This window comes from Dryobates pubescens, chromosome 13 (genome assembly GCF_014839835.1).
Source record: "Dryobates pubescens isolate bDryPub1 chromosome 13, bDryPub1.pri, whole genome shotgun sequence".
NCBI lineage: Eukaryota > Metazoa > Chordata > Aves > Piciformes > Picidae > Dryobates > Dryobates pubescens.
In genome coordinates, this window is record NC_071624.1 from 30081975 (window position 1) to 30095463 (window position 13489).

The 13489-nt window shown below is 45.5% G+C and overlaps 2 protein-coding genes across 2 annotated transcripts in view; one reads left to right on the forward strand and one right to left on the reverse strand.

Annotated features, from left to right (window-relative positions):
- Window positions 1-114: 114 nt before the first annotated feature.
- Window positions 115-1458, reverse strand: PTRH2 (peptidyl-tRNA hydrolase 2). The gene is made up of 2 exons (XM_054166214.1): window positions 1413-1458; window positions 115-785 (listed from the first exon to the last, which is right to left on the reverse strand). Exon 2 carries the CDS (start codon window positions 765-767, stop codon window positions 249-251), a length of 519 nt encoding a protein of 172 aa, XP_054022189.1. The 5' UTR covers window positions 768-785; window positions 1413-1458; the 3' UTR covers window positions 115-248.
- Window positions 1459-1553: 95 nt separating this feature from the next.
- VMP1 (vacuole membrane protein 1) overlaps window positions 1554-13489 on the forward strand; it is a 71085-nt gene continuing 59149 nt past the window's right edge. The window contains exons 1-4 of the mRNA XM_054166208.1: window positions 1554-1620; window positions 5792-5921; window positions 10090-10191; window positions 12515-12647. Of these exons, the coding sequence (XP_054022183.1) occupies window positions 10116-10191; window positions 12515-12647 (209 nt within the window). The 5' untranslated portion in view covers window positions 1554-1620; window positions 5792-5921; window positions 10090-10115. The remainder of the gene's footprint in view (window positions 1621-5791; window positions 5922-10089; window positions 10192-12514; window positions 12648-13489) is intronic.

A 13489-nucleotide genomic window follows, 5' to 3' on the forward strand; every position in this document is an offset into this window, starting at 1 on the left:
TTTGCTGCAATTCCCTCTCCGAGTGTGGATTACCTACACTGGCACCAGGCTCCTCTGCCTTCAGCCCCACTTTCCACTTTACTACACAATACAAAAGCTAGAAACTCATGATTTACAAATGTCAGTGTCTTACAAAAACTGGTTGTTTTATTTATACTGAGAAAATGCATGAACAAAGCCCCAGACTTGGGCTTTATCCCTGCAGGACTGATAGACACCAGTGCATTCAGATTTCTGTGGTCCCCAGTTTAAAAGAGTTTTAGCTGACCAGAAACTTTATCTACTAAATCAGCTGGTCCTGGTCCAATACCAAGGACTGTCCTGGAACCTGGAGCTATCTGAGTACGACCTGCATCTTGTATCAAGCTCACAGTCAGTCCAAGGTGTTTAGCATCAGCCAGGAGTTGAATCAGAGTCTCTTCATCAGGAGCTTTGAGGACCACTTTAGGTTGTCCACAGTACTCCCACTGTTTCAGGAGCTCAGGATTTCTTCTCTGAACTTGCTTGTAGGCAGACACGGCAGCATGAGAACACTGTGCTGCTACTTTACCCTTCCCCATCTTCAAGTCGTTGCGGACAATCAGCACCATCTTGAACTCCCCAGACTCTCCCATGATGTCAGCTTCACTCCCCAGGCTGTTTGCAGACGCAGCCACTCTGACTTTGGGCTGCCTGAAAAGCCTCCCACGAAGGCCCCAGCCCAGGCACACTCCACATGCAACTCCAGCGATGACGCTGAGGAGCCCGGGTTTAGAGAGATAATCCATGATGGATTCGGAAACTACCTAAGGAAGGGTGGGAAAGACAGAATTTACTCGAGGACTTTTCAGCTTATGTGAGTGCACCTGGTCATTTGGAGACAGCATTTGTCACAAAACCCGAAAACTATTCCACCTTCATGCACTGGGAAAGGCTGATCAGACGCCTTTTGTGGTGCACGGTCTCCTTTCCCAGCCACAGCTTTCTAATGGCAAACACGTCAGCAGTGACGGTGCACAACCCACCGGCGATGGGCTTCATACTCGCAAGCAGAGCTAAAAAAAGAAACCTGCAAAGTACGCTAAAGTTACACCTGAGAATTGCGAGAGAAACGGCAAAATGGGGGCGGAGGGGAGTGTCAAGGCAGCGACTAAAATACACTTGAGGGCTACTAGCCGGGAGGGGCAACGCAGAGCCACCTACAGCTCCACTGAGCGCTGCGGCAGCCCGGACAGCCCCGGCCCCGCCAGGCCCCACGCAGCGACACCCCCGGGTGGAAGCGACTGCAGCGCTTAGGTCCGCATCGGATAAATCTAAACCTGGGGGAAAAAGGAGGGCAAAAATCGAGAGCGAAACGAGCCGAGCCAGACCCCAGATGCCCGCGGCCCTCAGGAAGCCGCCGGTAACCCCTACCGTAGCCCACCCCACCCTACCTGCCGTTCGCCCACCAGGCCGCTGCCGCCTCCGCCGTCGCCCACAGCTGACGCCACCGGCACGTGCCAGAGAGGGGCGGGCAAAGGGCGGGAGCGGGGTGCGGCGCGCAGGAAGTGATGCCCCCGGCGGGCGGGAGGGGGCGGATTTGGCCTTGCCCTCGCTTCCGGGTTGGCCCGGGCCCAGCGGTAGCGACCGGCGCGGAGCGTGGTGAGTGCGGCGGTGCGGGCCGGGCTGGCACTGCTCGGGAACTTGCCTCGTCTCGCCTCGGCTATCGGAGGGGCTTCCTCGGCGGGCAGAGCTCCCCCCGCCCATTCCTCAGCCGCACCTGCTCGGCTTCCTTTATCCCGTCCCCTCGGCACCGACCGCGGGGCCGATCCTCTCACAGCTGCTGTCGAGTCGCGGTCCCGGTTTGCTGTCTTCACGGTGGTGAGCAAGAGAGGCGGGAGATCCAGCCCCGGGGCGGCGGAGAGAACTTTTGGGGGGGCCGGGAGAAGCGCCAGCGGGTAGGGTCGGTGGTGTCCCGGGGCACCGTGACCCAGCGCCGGCCCACGCGGTGTTGTGCAAGTCTGCGGCAGGGAAGGGTGGCGGGAGGGGCCTGGTCCGGCGCGGGGAGTTGAGCGAGCTGCGTGTAGGGTGAGCGGGAGGTGACCGCAGGGTTGGGGGGTCGGGAAGGGTGAGCAGTCACCGAGGTGAGGGAGGAAGCTCGTCGCTGTCGTTAGGGTGAGAGCTGTGCTGCGCTGCTGCCAATTCATCCCGCATCCCGATGGAGACCTGCTCTGCTCGGGACGCTTCACGTCACGCTGGAAAAAAACCTGGAACCCTGTGATAGAATCGTGCCTCTGTAGCCAAGGGACGGTGCCTGATGACACACTGAGAAATTCATCGGCTACTGATGCTTTGTGACTGGATCTCCAGGAGAAATGTGTCGTGCTTTCCTAGCTGCATGGCTGATGCACCCTCTGCATCATGCCGACTGTCCTTGTTCCTTGTGACTTGTCTGATGGGCTCAGGTGGTTAGGCCTCCATCCATGAAAACTCTTTAGTGTCTGATTTTTGCCGACTGGAGTTGAGCACCTAGATGTCTTTGCCTGGTTTTCAGTTCTGTTGCCTGGCCAGTGTCATTTAGTGATTAAAGGAGGTAATAAAGCAGTAGGATTCCTATTTTGTACCAATTTTTCCTCAGAGATATTTGGCAAGCCATTTGATGGTGTGAGGGAAGGGGTAAGAATTTGTTTGATAGGGTCTGTTTGTGTGTGCAGTGCTGTGAATCCAGGTTATCCACTTTGAACTGCACAGAGGACATTTCCTCAGGGTTCTCTCCTGTCCTTGTTTTCTCTGCTGTGTGCTTACCAACAAGTGGGTATCCTGGTTTAGTTAATGCTAATATTACAGCTTGAGCACTCTGAGGTCTTTTATGCCTTGGAGCATGTGAATTTCGTTTGAGCAGTGGCTTTTGGTACTCTTTTCCTGTTAGGACTTTCGCCTTCCACGGTTGTTTAACCCCAGTTCCTGGTAGATAGGTAGATTTGGGGGGTTCTCATGCTTTCTACTACCTCACCTTATGATAACCTATCTAAGCATTAACTTGCATGTTGAAATAGGCTTCATTCTGTCAGTTCTCTTTCAGACCATTATTTCTGCAGCATGGGGATGGCCATTTCCTATTCCTTCTTGGTTGTAAGTGACAGTTGTAGTGATGGCTTCATCCCATGTTTTCAGATGAGATGTTTGCCATTGTGCAATGGAAGTTGAGCACTACTTATTAATTTGTGCTAGGATTCTTGTCCTACTTAAGGACTGGAGTCAATGGTGCTGGTAATTTTTGTGGGAAAGGATAGGAGGAGACTTAGTAGCTTTCAAGTGGGTAGTAGCCATGAGGAAGGTGAGTACAGTGGAAGCAAGCCTCTTAGCTGGAATGTCTGCACTATTTCTACCTTAAAGCTTTTTATTTCTGTGGTTGTCTTTTGAACATCACAATTATTTCTGACTGCCTCTCATTAGAATGTTCTGTGTAGATTCTGAGCTCTCCTCTTATTTCCTAACAAGTTTTGTCTTTAAAGAGGAAAAAAAAAAAGAAAGAAAAACAACAGCCAACCTCCTGGCATATAGTAAAAGTAGGCCAGTTTTTCTGGGGTCATGGTGATGGGAAACATGCCATTATCTGAAGGTTGGAACTTTAACTTTTGTTCCTCATGGAGAAGTGTTGAGCTGGCTGGACTTTGCTATTCCATGAGAACAAAGAGCACAGCCTTGAAAATGTTGCAACACTGAGCTTTTTGTGTCTCTGAGGCAGGTTGGAACCGTAGTCTTGAGGGAGGACCTTGCTGGGTTCACTGCTTCAGTTGGGCCCAGAAGACTTTAAGTTAGTGAGGCAGGCAGTTGTTTGGTGTCTTTCAGACTTATTAAAAGAATAATCTTCTCTATTCTAAGGCTGAGAATTAGCCTCTGTGACTCAGCCTGCATGGGCAGTGTATTCTCATCCAACAGGCAAGGCAGCCATAGTGGAACCTGAAATGGTTCCAGTTAGAGACTGGTAGTGTCTGTGAGAAGAAGCCATTGTCTCAGGAGCATGTTTCAGCTGCAGTTTTCCATGGGGTTTCCATAGGTACTCCTCTTCATTCCTGTCATCTGTGCTGTACCTCCTCATGCTGAAGAAGATCCTTGGATATAAAGGTCAGGCATTTTGTGGGGAAACTGCCTCCCAGCACTCAGCAGATAGGATAAAGGCAAAGTTCCTACCAAACCTGCACTCTCCACCAGGTGCTGGAGGAGTCAGGTGTCAGTTCTTAGGGCTGGGTTTATACTCTTAGAGTTTCTAACTCTTTCTTCTGTCCTAGTCAAATTTTAGCAGGCTGCTTCTGTGCAGGATGTGTTAACATCTTGTGACAGTCCCTGTGCCTTTTCTGTCTCTTTGCATTTTGGGAGCTTAAGGAGGCTGATTGTGGAGGGCTTGACTGCCAGCTTCTGAAGGCAGAGTGCAGTCCGAGGGCTGTGAGACAAACATCTTGGCATATGCATGGATTTCTGTTCTCTGGAGGTGAGGATGTGAGAGATTCTCTGTCTGGTTAGTCACCTGGATATGAAGATGCACTCTTTTTTTTTTTTCCCCCCAGTGTTGTGTGCCTTCTCTCTCCAAAGGTTTTATCTCAGCTGGTGTCAGTCTAAGTCACCAGTTTTGTGAAAGGGTTGCTTGGGCATCTGTGATGTGCCCTCCCTGAGGGTTGTTATTTGATCAGGGCTGTGGTAGCACCTGTCCCTGAATCCCTACAGCACTGTCTCATTCAACATTAGGGTAGAGTTGAGCTTAGGAAACTGAAGATAGCATAGCAGCACTAAGGAAGTCTCCTGTGATCACCTCAGGTCACCCTCCGAGCAGCATATTTCACCCTCTGATGATCTTGAAGCTGTTTTCTCAGCAGCTGGTTGAGTGTTGTCCTAGCCAGGGGAGGAGCAGCCTCATTCTGTGAGCTGTGATCTTCACCCCAGGCTTGCTGCCTCCTGCCAGTGTAAGGAGCTCAGAGCTGATCTGTGTATGAAATGCTACACTGATAATGTTCATCTCCCCAGTCATTGTAATTTCCCTTCTTTCTTTATTTCTTGGAGGGAAAGGAGGTGAAGTTTCAGCAAGAATTCACTGCAGATACCCAAACAATATGAATTTTGTCTTTCCTGCCATCCTCCAAGCCTTTTCATTTCTGTATTTCATGTGCAGTGACTCTACTGCATGCTTAAATCACCTGATTCTACTACTGATCTTCACAACCAACCATCAGTATTCGTCTTGCACCTGAGAAAATCCCCCAAAGAGAACAGTTTAACGGAGGTGGCTTTAGCAGCAGGGACCTCAAAAGAAAAATGCATGGCTTCCCTGTGTCTTGTGTTCCAGCAGTGTGAACTAATTCTTTCCTAAAAGGTGTCCCCAGGTCTCTTTGGAAAACCAGAAATTTTAACTCTAAATTGGAAGAGGATTTGGCTTCTTTCAAAACAGTTTTGGGCTGGGAGTGGGAAAATAGGTCTGGTGTACAGAGGCATAACCCACAAAATGGAAAGCTGTGGTCTTTAACTGAATTGCTTCTCCTTTGAGGGATTAAACTATTTTAGTTAGAACAACATTTTTAGTGTGGCAATAAATGCACTCATACCAAGGAAACCCATTATAGCTAAATCTGTGGAGATTCTGAACATCTTTCAGATGTGTCCTAATTTATTTTAATTGAATGCTTCCCAGGAGTGCAGAAGGAATGGGGGGGGAGGGAGGGGGGAAATCAAGCAGTTACTTTTTCTATTTTCTTTCATCTTTAGGAAAGTTATTAACCTTCAGCTTAGGGACTGTGTCAGTTTGGTATCACATGATGAATGGTGTTACCTTACTCTGTAGGGACAGAAGGTTTGGAGGAGCAGTTGCTTTGGTGGTGAATGTCTACAGAGCTGAGGACATAGTTGTGTTCCAGTGGCTTCAAGATCAGAAGGAGCAGTGAAGAGTGACGTAGTTGTACGGAGCTCAGAGGGTAGGTAATGTTTTACTTCAAGGCTGATCTCCTCCTTTACCTGAATGTGTTCATGTGCCTGATGGTCTTCAACTTTTGAGGCAAAATGTTCCCCAAACTGTTACCTTGCCAAAGAACCATCACAAACTGTTAACTTACTCCCTGTGTAAATTGTTGCCTCTGTAGAGCATTTGATGACTGAAACAAAACCATAGTACTGTCTAGTTTGGGGTAACTGCTTAGTCTGGGTTTTAATCTAATGTTCTCTTTATTGTATTTGAAGAACAATGGTGTAGAAGAAGGAGGAAAGGTTCTCAGAAAAGCTGGGGATAAAGAAGCAGCAGGTCAGTGGCAGGATCAGAACATTTGGCTTAAAATGCAAGAAGTAGCAGCAGGCTGTGAATGGTGTTGCTGAGGAACATCAGTAAGATGATCTGAGCTATAAATCTGGTTCTAGCAGCTGTGTGACAAGTCACTTTGATGGAGATGAGAATTAGCGTTCCAGGGTCTCTTTAATAAAGAAGTGGTAAGAATTAGTGATTCAAACAATGGCTGAAAAGCAGTGAGATCATTCAGACAGCTTCCTTGTTCCAGCACATTGCAAAGGAGTCCTCAAAAAATCCTTAGCAGAGAATGTGAGTCCACACTCTGCTCCTCCAAGTGACACTGCAGGCACCCAACTGCCTCGTCTTAAACAGTTTCCTTTTGTGTAAGTGCACCGAGCAGTTGGGTGCCTCAGCAGCCTCCCCAGAGCTTCAGAAAGAGACTTTTGTCTTTTTCTCTGACTAGGGAGTGCAGAGATTGCAGTGCCTGATTTGATGTTCTGGTGCTCTAATAGCTTGTTTTGCTTTGTCTCACTGACACTGTGAAGTGCCAGTTGCAGTTACCAGAAGCCCTTTTTTTGTTGACCATTTAAAATTTTTGACTAGCAGTAATTGTCTTTTTATACTTAATGTTATGGGTTGCACTAAAGCTGAATGGTTTATTGTGGGTTATTTGTTCAGCCTGACAAAGAAGTTCTTGTGTGGGCACAGCTCTCACAAATGATCTAATCGACCCTGATACAAAAACTGTTCAGAGTTGTTTTCCTCACTCTTTTAAATAGTTTATTTTTATGATTGCTGGTAACTGCTCAATGTATTAAGCAAATTAATTTTATTAGATATGGACTCTGGGTCTTTTTCAGCATTCAGAAGAAGTGAAGCTCTGCTTAGCAGATGGAATTTAATTTGCTGTGGTGAGCTGGCATGGATTCGGTGTAGACTTGAGGACGGGGGCTCAGTTAATAAAGGATGACTCCATTTTGGGTCAGGCTCCCACTACAGTTAATAACCATGAAGAGATATTAGTGCAGTAGGGAAAATAATAGGCATCAAATAGAGCAACAGATCAAGAGAGCTGAGCTTTCTGGGTATACATCCTCCTGTTCCTTCTGCTAAGATGCTCTGAGTATAATTAGACTTTGGTTAATCAACAAGGGTTTTTTTCTGAAGCCGGTAAGGGTTTGGTTTCTGAATTTCAGCCTATTTGAGCTTGCAGTGTAGTAGATATCAAATCTCCCAGTCAACTGTGTTCACAAATACAGATTTTTAGAGCTTTCCTGCAGAATGGACCTACTTAACAAGTGTTCACCCTAGGGAAGTGTGCAAGGGGAGCTTTTATCTGCTTTGCTGGAGATGCTGACTTGTGTACTTGAGGTAGCGTTATGCAAAGCTAATCTCAGATTAGTGCCTTTCCAAGCAGGCAGGGTACAACTGGCTCTGTTGAGCTGCAATGTGTGTGTAACAATGCACCTGAGATCCCTAGAGAGTGATGATTTTTATGTGCCAGTAAAATGTTTAATGGCCTGCAGTGGAATTCAGTTCATGGAGAGGGAGTGTTGCGTGCAGCCTAGGTTCTAGCACGGAACGTGGTGAGCGGTTTGTAGCGCAGTAAATTCATTTTCTTTAAATGCCATTAAGCTGAGGGCAGAGACTAAACCAACTGAGACTTCAATTTTGAAGTCTAGGTTTGCACAAGGAAAGAAAAGATGAATTTCAAAATGAGGAACATGTGGCTTCCCCTTAAACATAAGGTGGTTTTTTAAATGTTTGCTATATTTAAGCCAACAAAACGTGACTGAAGTTCCCTAAAGTAAACAATTTAGGAGTTGTTTTAGTGTGAGTGTGTGGGGAACAGCTTTGATGGCTTTTGCTTCCTAAGCAGCTTTCTGTGAACATCAGGCTTTCTAGCTGCTCAGTTTAAACTTTCCCCTCTGCAGTCTGAGCTTTGTGCATGTAAGGTGTGACATGCTTGTGTGTATAAGCATATATTGGATATATGTGGAGATACATATTTAGATAGCTAGAAAATGAGTGCACAGAATTTAGTCAGTAGAAACATAGCACTCCAGCATCTCCAGGCACTTGCTGTCCTGATGAAATTAGGAGATGGCAAAACATTTGATCCTTGTATCACCATAGCAACCAGCCAGTTATCCTCAACTAAGTGCTGGTGTAACTCCACTGACTTCCAGAGCATCAGGCTGCTACAAAACTCGTCTGAGCAGAGGAGGAGTTTCACATTTCTCTGGTGTTTGATGAGCAGTTCAGAGCAAACCTTCACTTGCAAGTGACTGCAGAATGACACTGTGGAACTCTTCCTGCAGCAGGGCAGTCCTCTGCCCTCGGCTGACAGCGAAGCCCTGCAGCATCTTTCAGAAGCAAACCTTTGCAAGGCTGTTTCACTCGGTTTTGTTTTCCTTTCTTTGTGGTTTGGGTATTCTTGGGTCCAAGTTTCAACAGACAGATTGCTGTCTCTGTGCATTTCTTTTCAGGAAGGAAGTGTTGGAGGGAGGACTCCTTCCCTGGACATTAATGCTTTTAGCTGTTGGATTTTAAGTAAAATCCCTTTAATCACTGCATTGTAGCTAGCAGTTTTATCTCTAGTGCAAGTAATGCACAAGGCTTGTACCTGTGCATTGAAAGACTTCTGTCTAAAATGGACTTGTGAAACCCTGGAAGTACTGAACACACGCATTATTTGAAGTCTTGTAACATTTTATTGACAGAATTATTGCAGTCTGAATCAAAGGGGCTGGCTGACTCCTATTGACCAAACCTTAACTGCTGCTTGGCTCTTAAGCCTAACATAAATCAAAGGGGAAGGTTTGTTTTTTTTTCTGTAAAACATTTCTTTTCCTCCACTGGAGAGTTTTATGTAACCTGTCATTTTAGTGTTGCACTACTCTTTTTTTTCCCAAGGAAAGCAGCATGTCAAAAACTGTAAATCATGTTTACTTGCAGGGAGAAATGCAATGCAAATGAGATGCTTTGGCTTGGTGGGACTCTTACTTTCCAAAATAAAATTCCAGAAACTGGTTTTACAATTCAAGAGAGGATTTTTAAGGCAAGGAGTCTGACTGGCCACTCTTGGTGTTTGGTTGCATAAGAGTTGTCAGCTGTTCAGGTTTGGGGTGGGTTTTTTTAAGGAGGGAGAGAAAGAAGCTCTTGCAACATTTTGATTTATGATGGCTTCCAATTATTGCAGTATTTACTCTCCTGGATAAGGAAAACCACAGCTGTTCTTGTGCACTTTTTAAGGCTGACCTCACTAGAGAGAGGCCAAGCCAGCAGAAAGGACATAGACCTTTCCTAAAAGCTTTCCATCAGAGAGCTATTGGCCATTGAAAAGTTTACCTTTTCTAGCTTAGAGAGATCAGGCTGTACAAAGCATGAGATGCAGGTCTGTATCTTAGTTACCATATTGAGGGCTGGGTTGTAGGCTGTGAGGTTTTTGAGGTCTGTTTGCATGCTAACTACCCAGAGCAGATGCTTTCTAATACGAGAATCAGGTCTTAAAAGCCTCTCTTAGGCTTGAACTGAGGTTTGTATGAAGCTCTGCTGCTTTTGGAGCCCAAACAGTGGGCTGATAGTAGAAGGGATTGTTTAACAAGCTTTTGTTCAGTTGTTAGAAGTGAGGGAGTTTTGTCACTGAAGTGAGAAATGGAGATCTATGTAGGTGGAAATGTTTTAATCTTTGTCATTGTGGGAGTTGCATCACTTTCTCCTTTTTAATGGTGTGATGTAGGATACCTGTCATTTGGGTTTGGAGAACTGCTGGATGTTTGCCTGTAGCCCTTGCCTATGGAATAAATGAAGTCTTCAAAACTAAAAGTGGAGACATTGTGCTTTTTTCCTTCTGCTATTAGATCCCTACACGAGACTGATCTATGAAATGGCAGAGAATGGAACAGATTGTGACCAGAGACGCATAGGAATGATCAAAGAGCAGCACAATGGAAACTTCACAGGTAGGTGGAAAGTGACTGAATTTTCTCAGCTGGTCAGCTTGGTGTGTAAATTGGTCAGCCCAGCACTCAAAAAGGATTTATGCTGGTGCATGATATGTCCAGGTAGTGCAAAGGGTTTCTGTGCCTGGCTTGGAAACTTCAGGCTCCTCTGTGTCTGAACTTTGGAGGATTGGCACATTGGAAAGCCACAGAATAGTTTTGTGCATTTCCATCCAGTTTTCTCTTACACTCTCTTCTCCCTACAGAGTTTTTACTGTGTAGTTGGCATTGTGAGCCCTGTAAAGCTGACTTGGGTACCAACAGGGGCTGCAACAGGACTGAGCTACAAAACTAAACTATGCTGGCAAATATGTGGCTGTAGGAGTCAGGCTGTACAGCCCCACCCTTTGGCACTGGAAAGTTAGAACTTGGTAATAAAAAATCTGGTTTGCTCTGGGAAAAATCCAGTTATTAGTGTCCCAATTTCTAGCTTTTCTGTTGGCATGTAGCTTCACTAACATTTATCAGTTTCAGTGATAAAGTACTAACAAAACAGTTAAGTACTTCATCTACTGCCTTGCCTCTGTTTCTCTTCCTGGTATGTCTGATGTAGGCTTGGGATAATGTTTAGGACTCGTGAAAACTAACTTGAGGACACTTCATGAGAAGCCTTGTGACACCAAATTATCTTGTGCTGTGCAGCACAGCAGAGAAATTATAATTATCTTAGTTTGTTTCCTGTCAGCTTTGAATGTGCCAGTTCCATATTTAATTAAGTTTTGTAACCAAGTGATTTCTCAAGTATTCAGTCATACACCATTGTCTTTTATGACCTTTGCTAAAAACAAGGTCATAAAAACCCAGGTTGAAGCATTTTTATTAGACATAGTAAGGGGGGGGGGGGGAACAAACCAGAGAATAGAAATTCTTGAAGCAATGAATGTGGCAGGATTTCAAGAAGAACTGTATGTGTGTATGTATGGAACAAATCAATTCCTTTTACTTGAAGACTTAAGTCATTCTGTAACTCTGAGGGAGTGTGGGTGTTCTCCAGCCTATGCCATTGTGGGGTTTCTGTTAGCTCATCTGAAGCAAGTGATGCTTGCAGCTGAAGAATGCAAAAAAAAAATGGGCTGTGTGACTAATGAAGAATGCAATTTCTATGTCAATATTAGCATCTGATAAGGCAGCATGTTTCAATTACTGGGGTAAGACTGAACTAACCCATCTTGGGTTCCAATATGCTGTGGGGTTCAGATTGGATGAATGTTTTAAAGGCAGCAGCTTTTTACAGTGTTCACATTCATGGACAGTACTGCAGTGCTTTAAATACATACAAACCAGAATACATATGTTTTGATTTTGTGTAGTAAGTGATGTTTAAACAAGTTGGGTGTCTGTTTGGCTACAAGAGTTACTTTTGTGTATTTTTTCCATTGTCTTGTGGCTATTCCTTTATTCCTTTTATTTCAGAATTCATTTTCTTTAAAAGTTGAAAAATGATTGCAGCTCGTTAGCTTGCTGACCTTTGAACAAACTATTCTCCTCCAGAAAATAGCTAGGGGTTTTATTAATCTGGACTGTATTGTAAGCTCAAAACACCACATTTATTAGCAGAACCTTTCTTCTCTATGTGTGTGGTGGGATCCAGTGACTGGTGTTACAGCAGTGTTGAGCTCTGTGTTACAACCAAATTGCTGCAGTGAAAAGCAACCACAGGTCTAGTGTCAGTCCAGCAAAAAACTGTGCTATAAAAGCAGGTATAAAAGCAGATCCTTTCTGTGGGAGCACTGCCTGGCTGCTGGGCTCATGGTGGAGAAGCTGAGCAGTGTGGCAAGGCTCTCCATAGCCTGAGGATCCTGACTGGGAGGAGAGATGCCATTATCCAGTTACAGGCTGACCGATGAGTGTAATTCAATCTGGTTCCGTCAGAGAAGTCTGAGAATAGCTTTGGAAGAGAACCAGATTCAAAGTTCAAAGTGAAATGCTGTCTCTGTGGTGGGTGATAGAGTCACATTTGACCTGGTTTGTAACCAGTGCTGCAGTACCTTGGGTAAAGGCTGGCAGATATGGCAGACTCTTTGCACCCTGGCCTAATGAGATTCTTTCATGGTTGTCAGCTGCGTGGAGGAGAGAAGCCACTTGATTGCCTTGGCTGGAGGTGCCCTGATGTCTGATGCACTTGCAGCAAGTACTTTGTGACAAGTAGAAAAGATAGCTGGGAGCTCACCTTATCTCCCTAACAATGCAAGTCAAAAAACCCCAGAAAAGGTCTATTTTGGGGTAGGATAGGACCTGAACTCTCAGCCTGTGCTTTTACACTTCTGTTGCTTTTCATTTGCAGAGTCCTCTTTGAGCGAACGGAAGCGAAGGGACCGAGAAGAGAGGTTGAACATTGTGCTGTGGAAGCAACCGCTTGTTACCTTGCAGTATTTTTTCCTGGAAACTCTAATAAACTTGAAGGAATGGACTATAAAGTAAAGATTATTTCTTTAACTTCTACTAAGCCTTCTGGGGCAACCCCATGCTCTGATTCAGTAGGTCATGCTGACATCTCGTTTTCCCCGGTGCTTCACAACGTTAAAATTCCTCTTTCAGAAAACCTATTTCTTAGTTTGTGTGGGTTTGTGTTTTGTCAGTGGAAGAAAGTTGCAAGCTTCCTTTCTGAAGAATTGGATATTCCATCTTGAGTGAGCTGGGACAGTGCTTAGGGATCCTTCAGGCAAGGATTAGCATTAAGTACTCATTTATTAATGTGTGTGTTAGTATGGTTGAAAGAGCTCAGCTAGGGTAGGGTTCAGGGCAATGTGGAACTTGCAGGGATGTTTGTGGTGCTGCAGAGAGGACTTTGCTTCTAAGGTGTGTGGTCCCTTTTGCAGAAGGAAATGGTCTGTTAGAGCACTTTTCCTATGATTATTGATGCACTGGATAAAATGGGCTTTTATTCCAGTTAGAAAAATGGTGGTGGGCAGTCCTAACATGCCCTGCCAATGCTGAAGTGTGGAGCTGTTTCTGAACACACCAGGCTTGGAGGGGGATTAGAGTGCCAGAAGGCAACTGAAAAGCCAAGAGTGGCAGCCATCCTAGTGCTTGTGTGGGTAACTGGAATCTCTTGTGTTTAGGATTGAATTTACAATCATTTTCCCAGTCAGAAGGTAGGATGTGATAACACCTTGGGTTACTCTAGATGTTGGACTGCTCCTTTGCAGAGTGAGCTGGACTGGTGACAGTGAGCTGTGTTCCTTGACCCTTCTGGGCTAGGTTTGAGGTGCTGGCACATGAGATCCATTGAGAGAAATTTCTAGTTTCCATTTTGATC

Excerpts from the sequence above, each read along its gene's own strand:
- PTRH2 (XM_054166214.1), bottom strand. The coding sequence starts at position 767 with ATGGATTATCTCTCTAAACCCGGGCTCCTCAGCGTCATCGCTGGAGTT.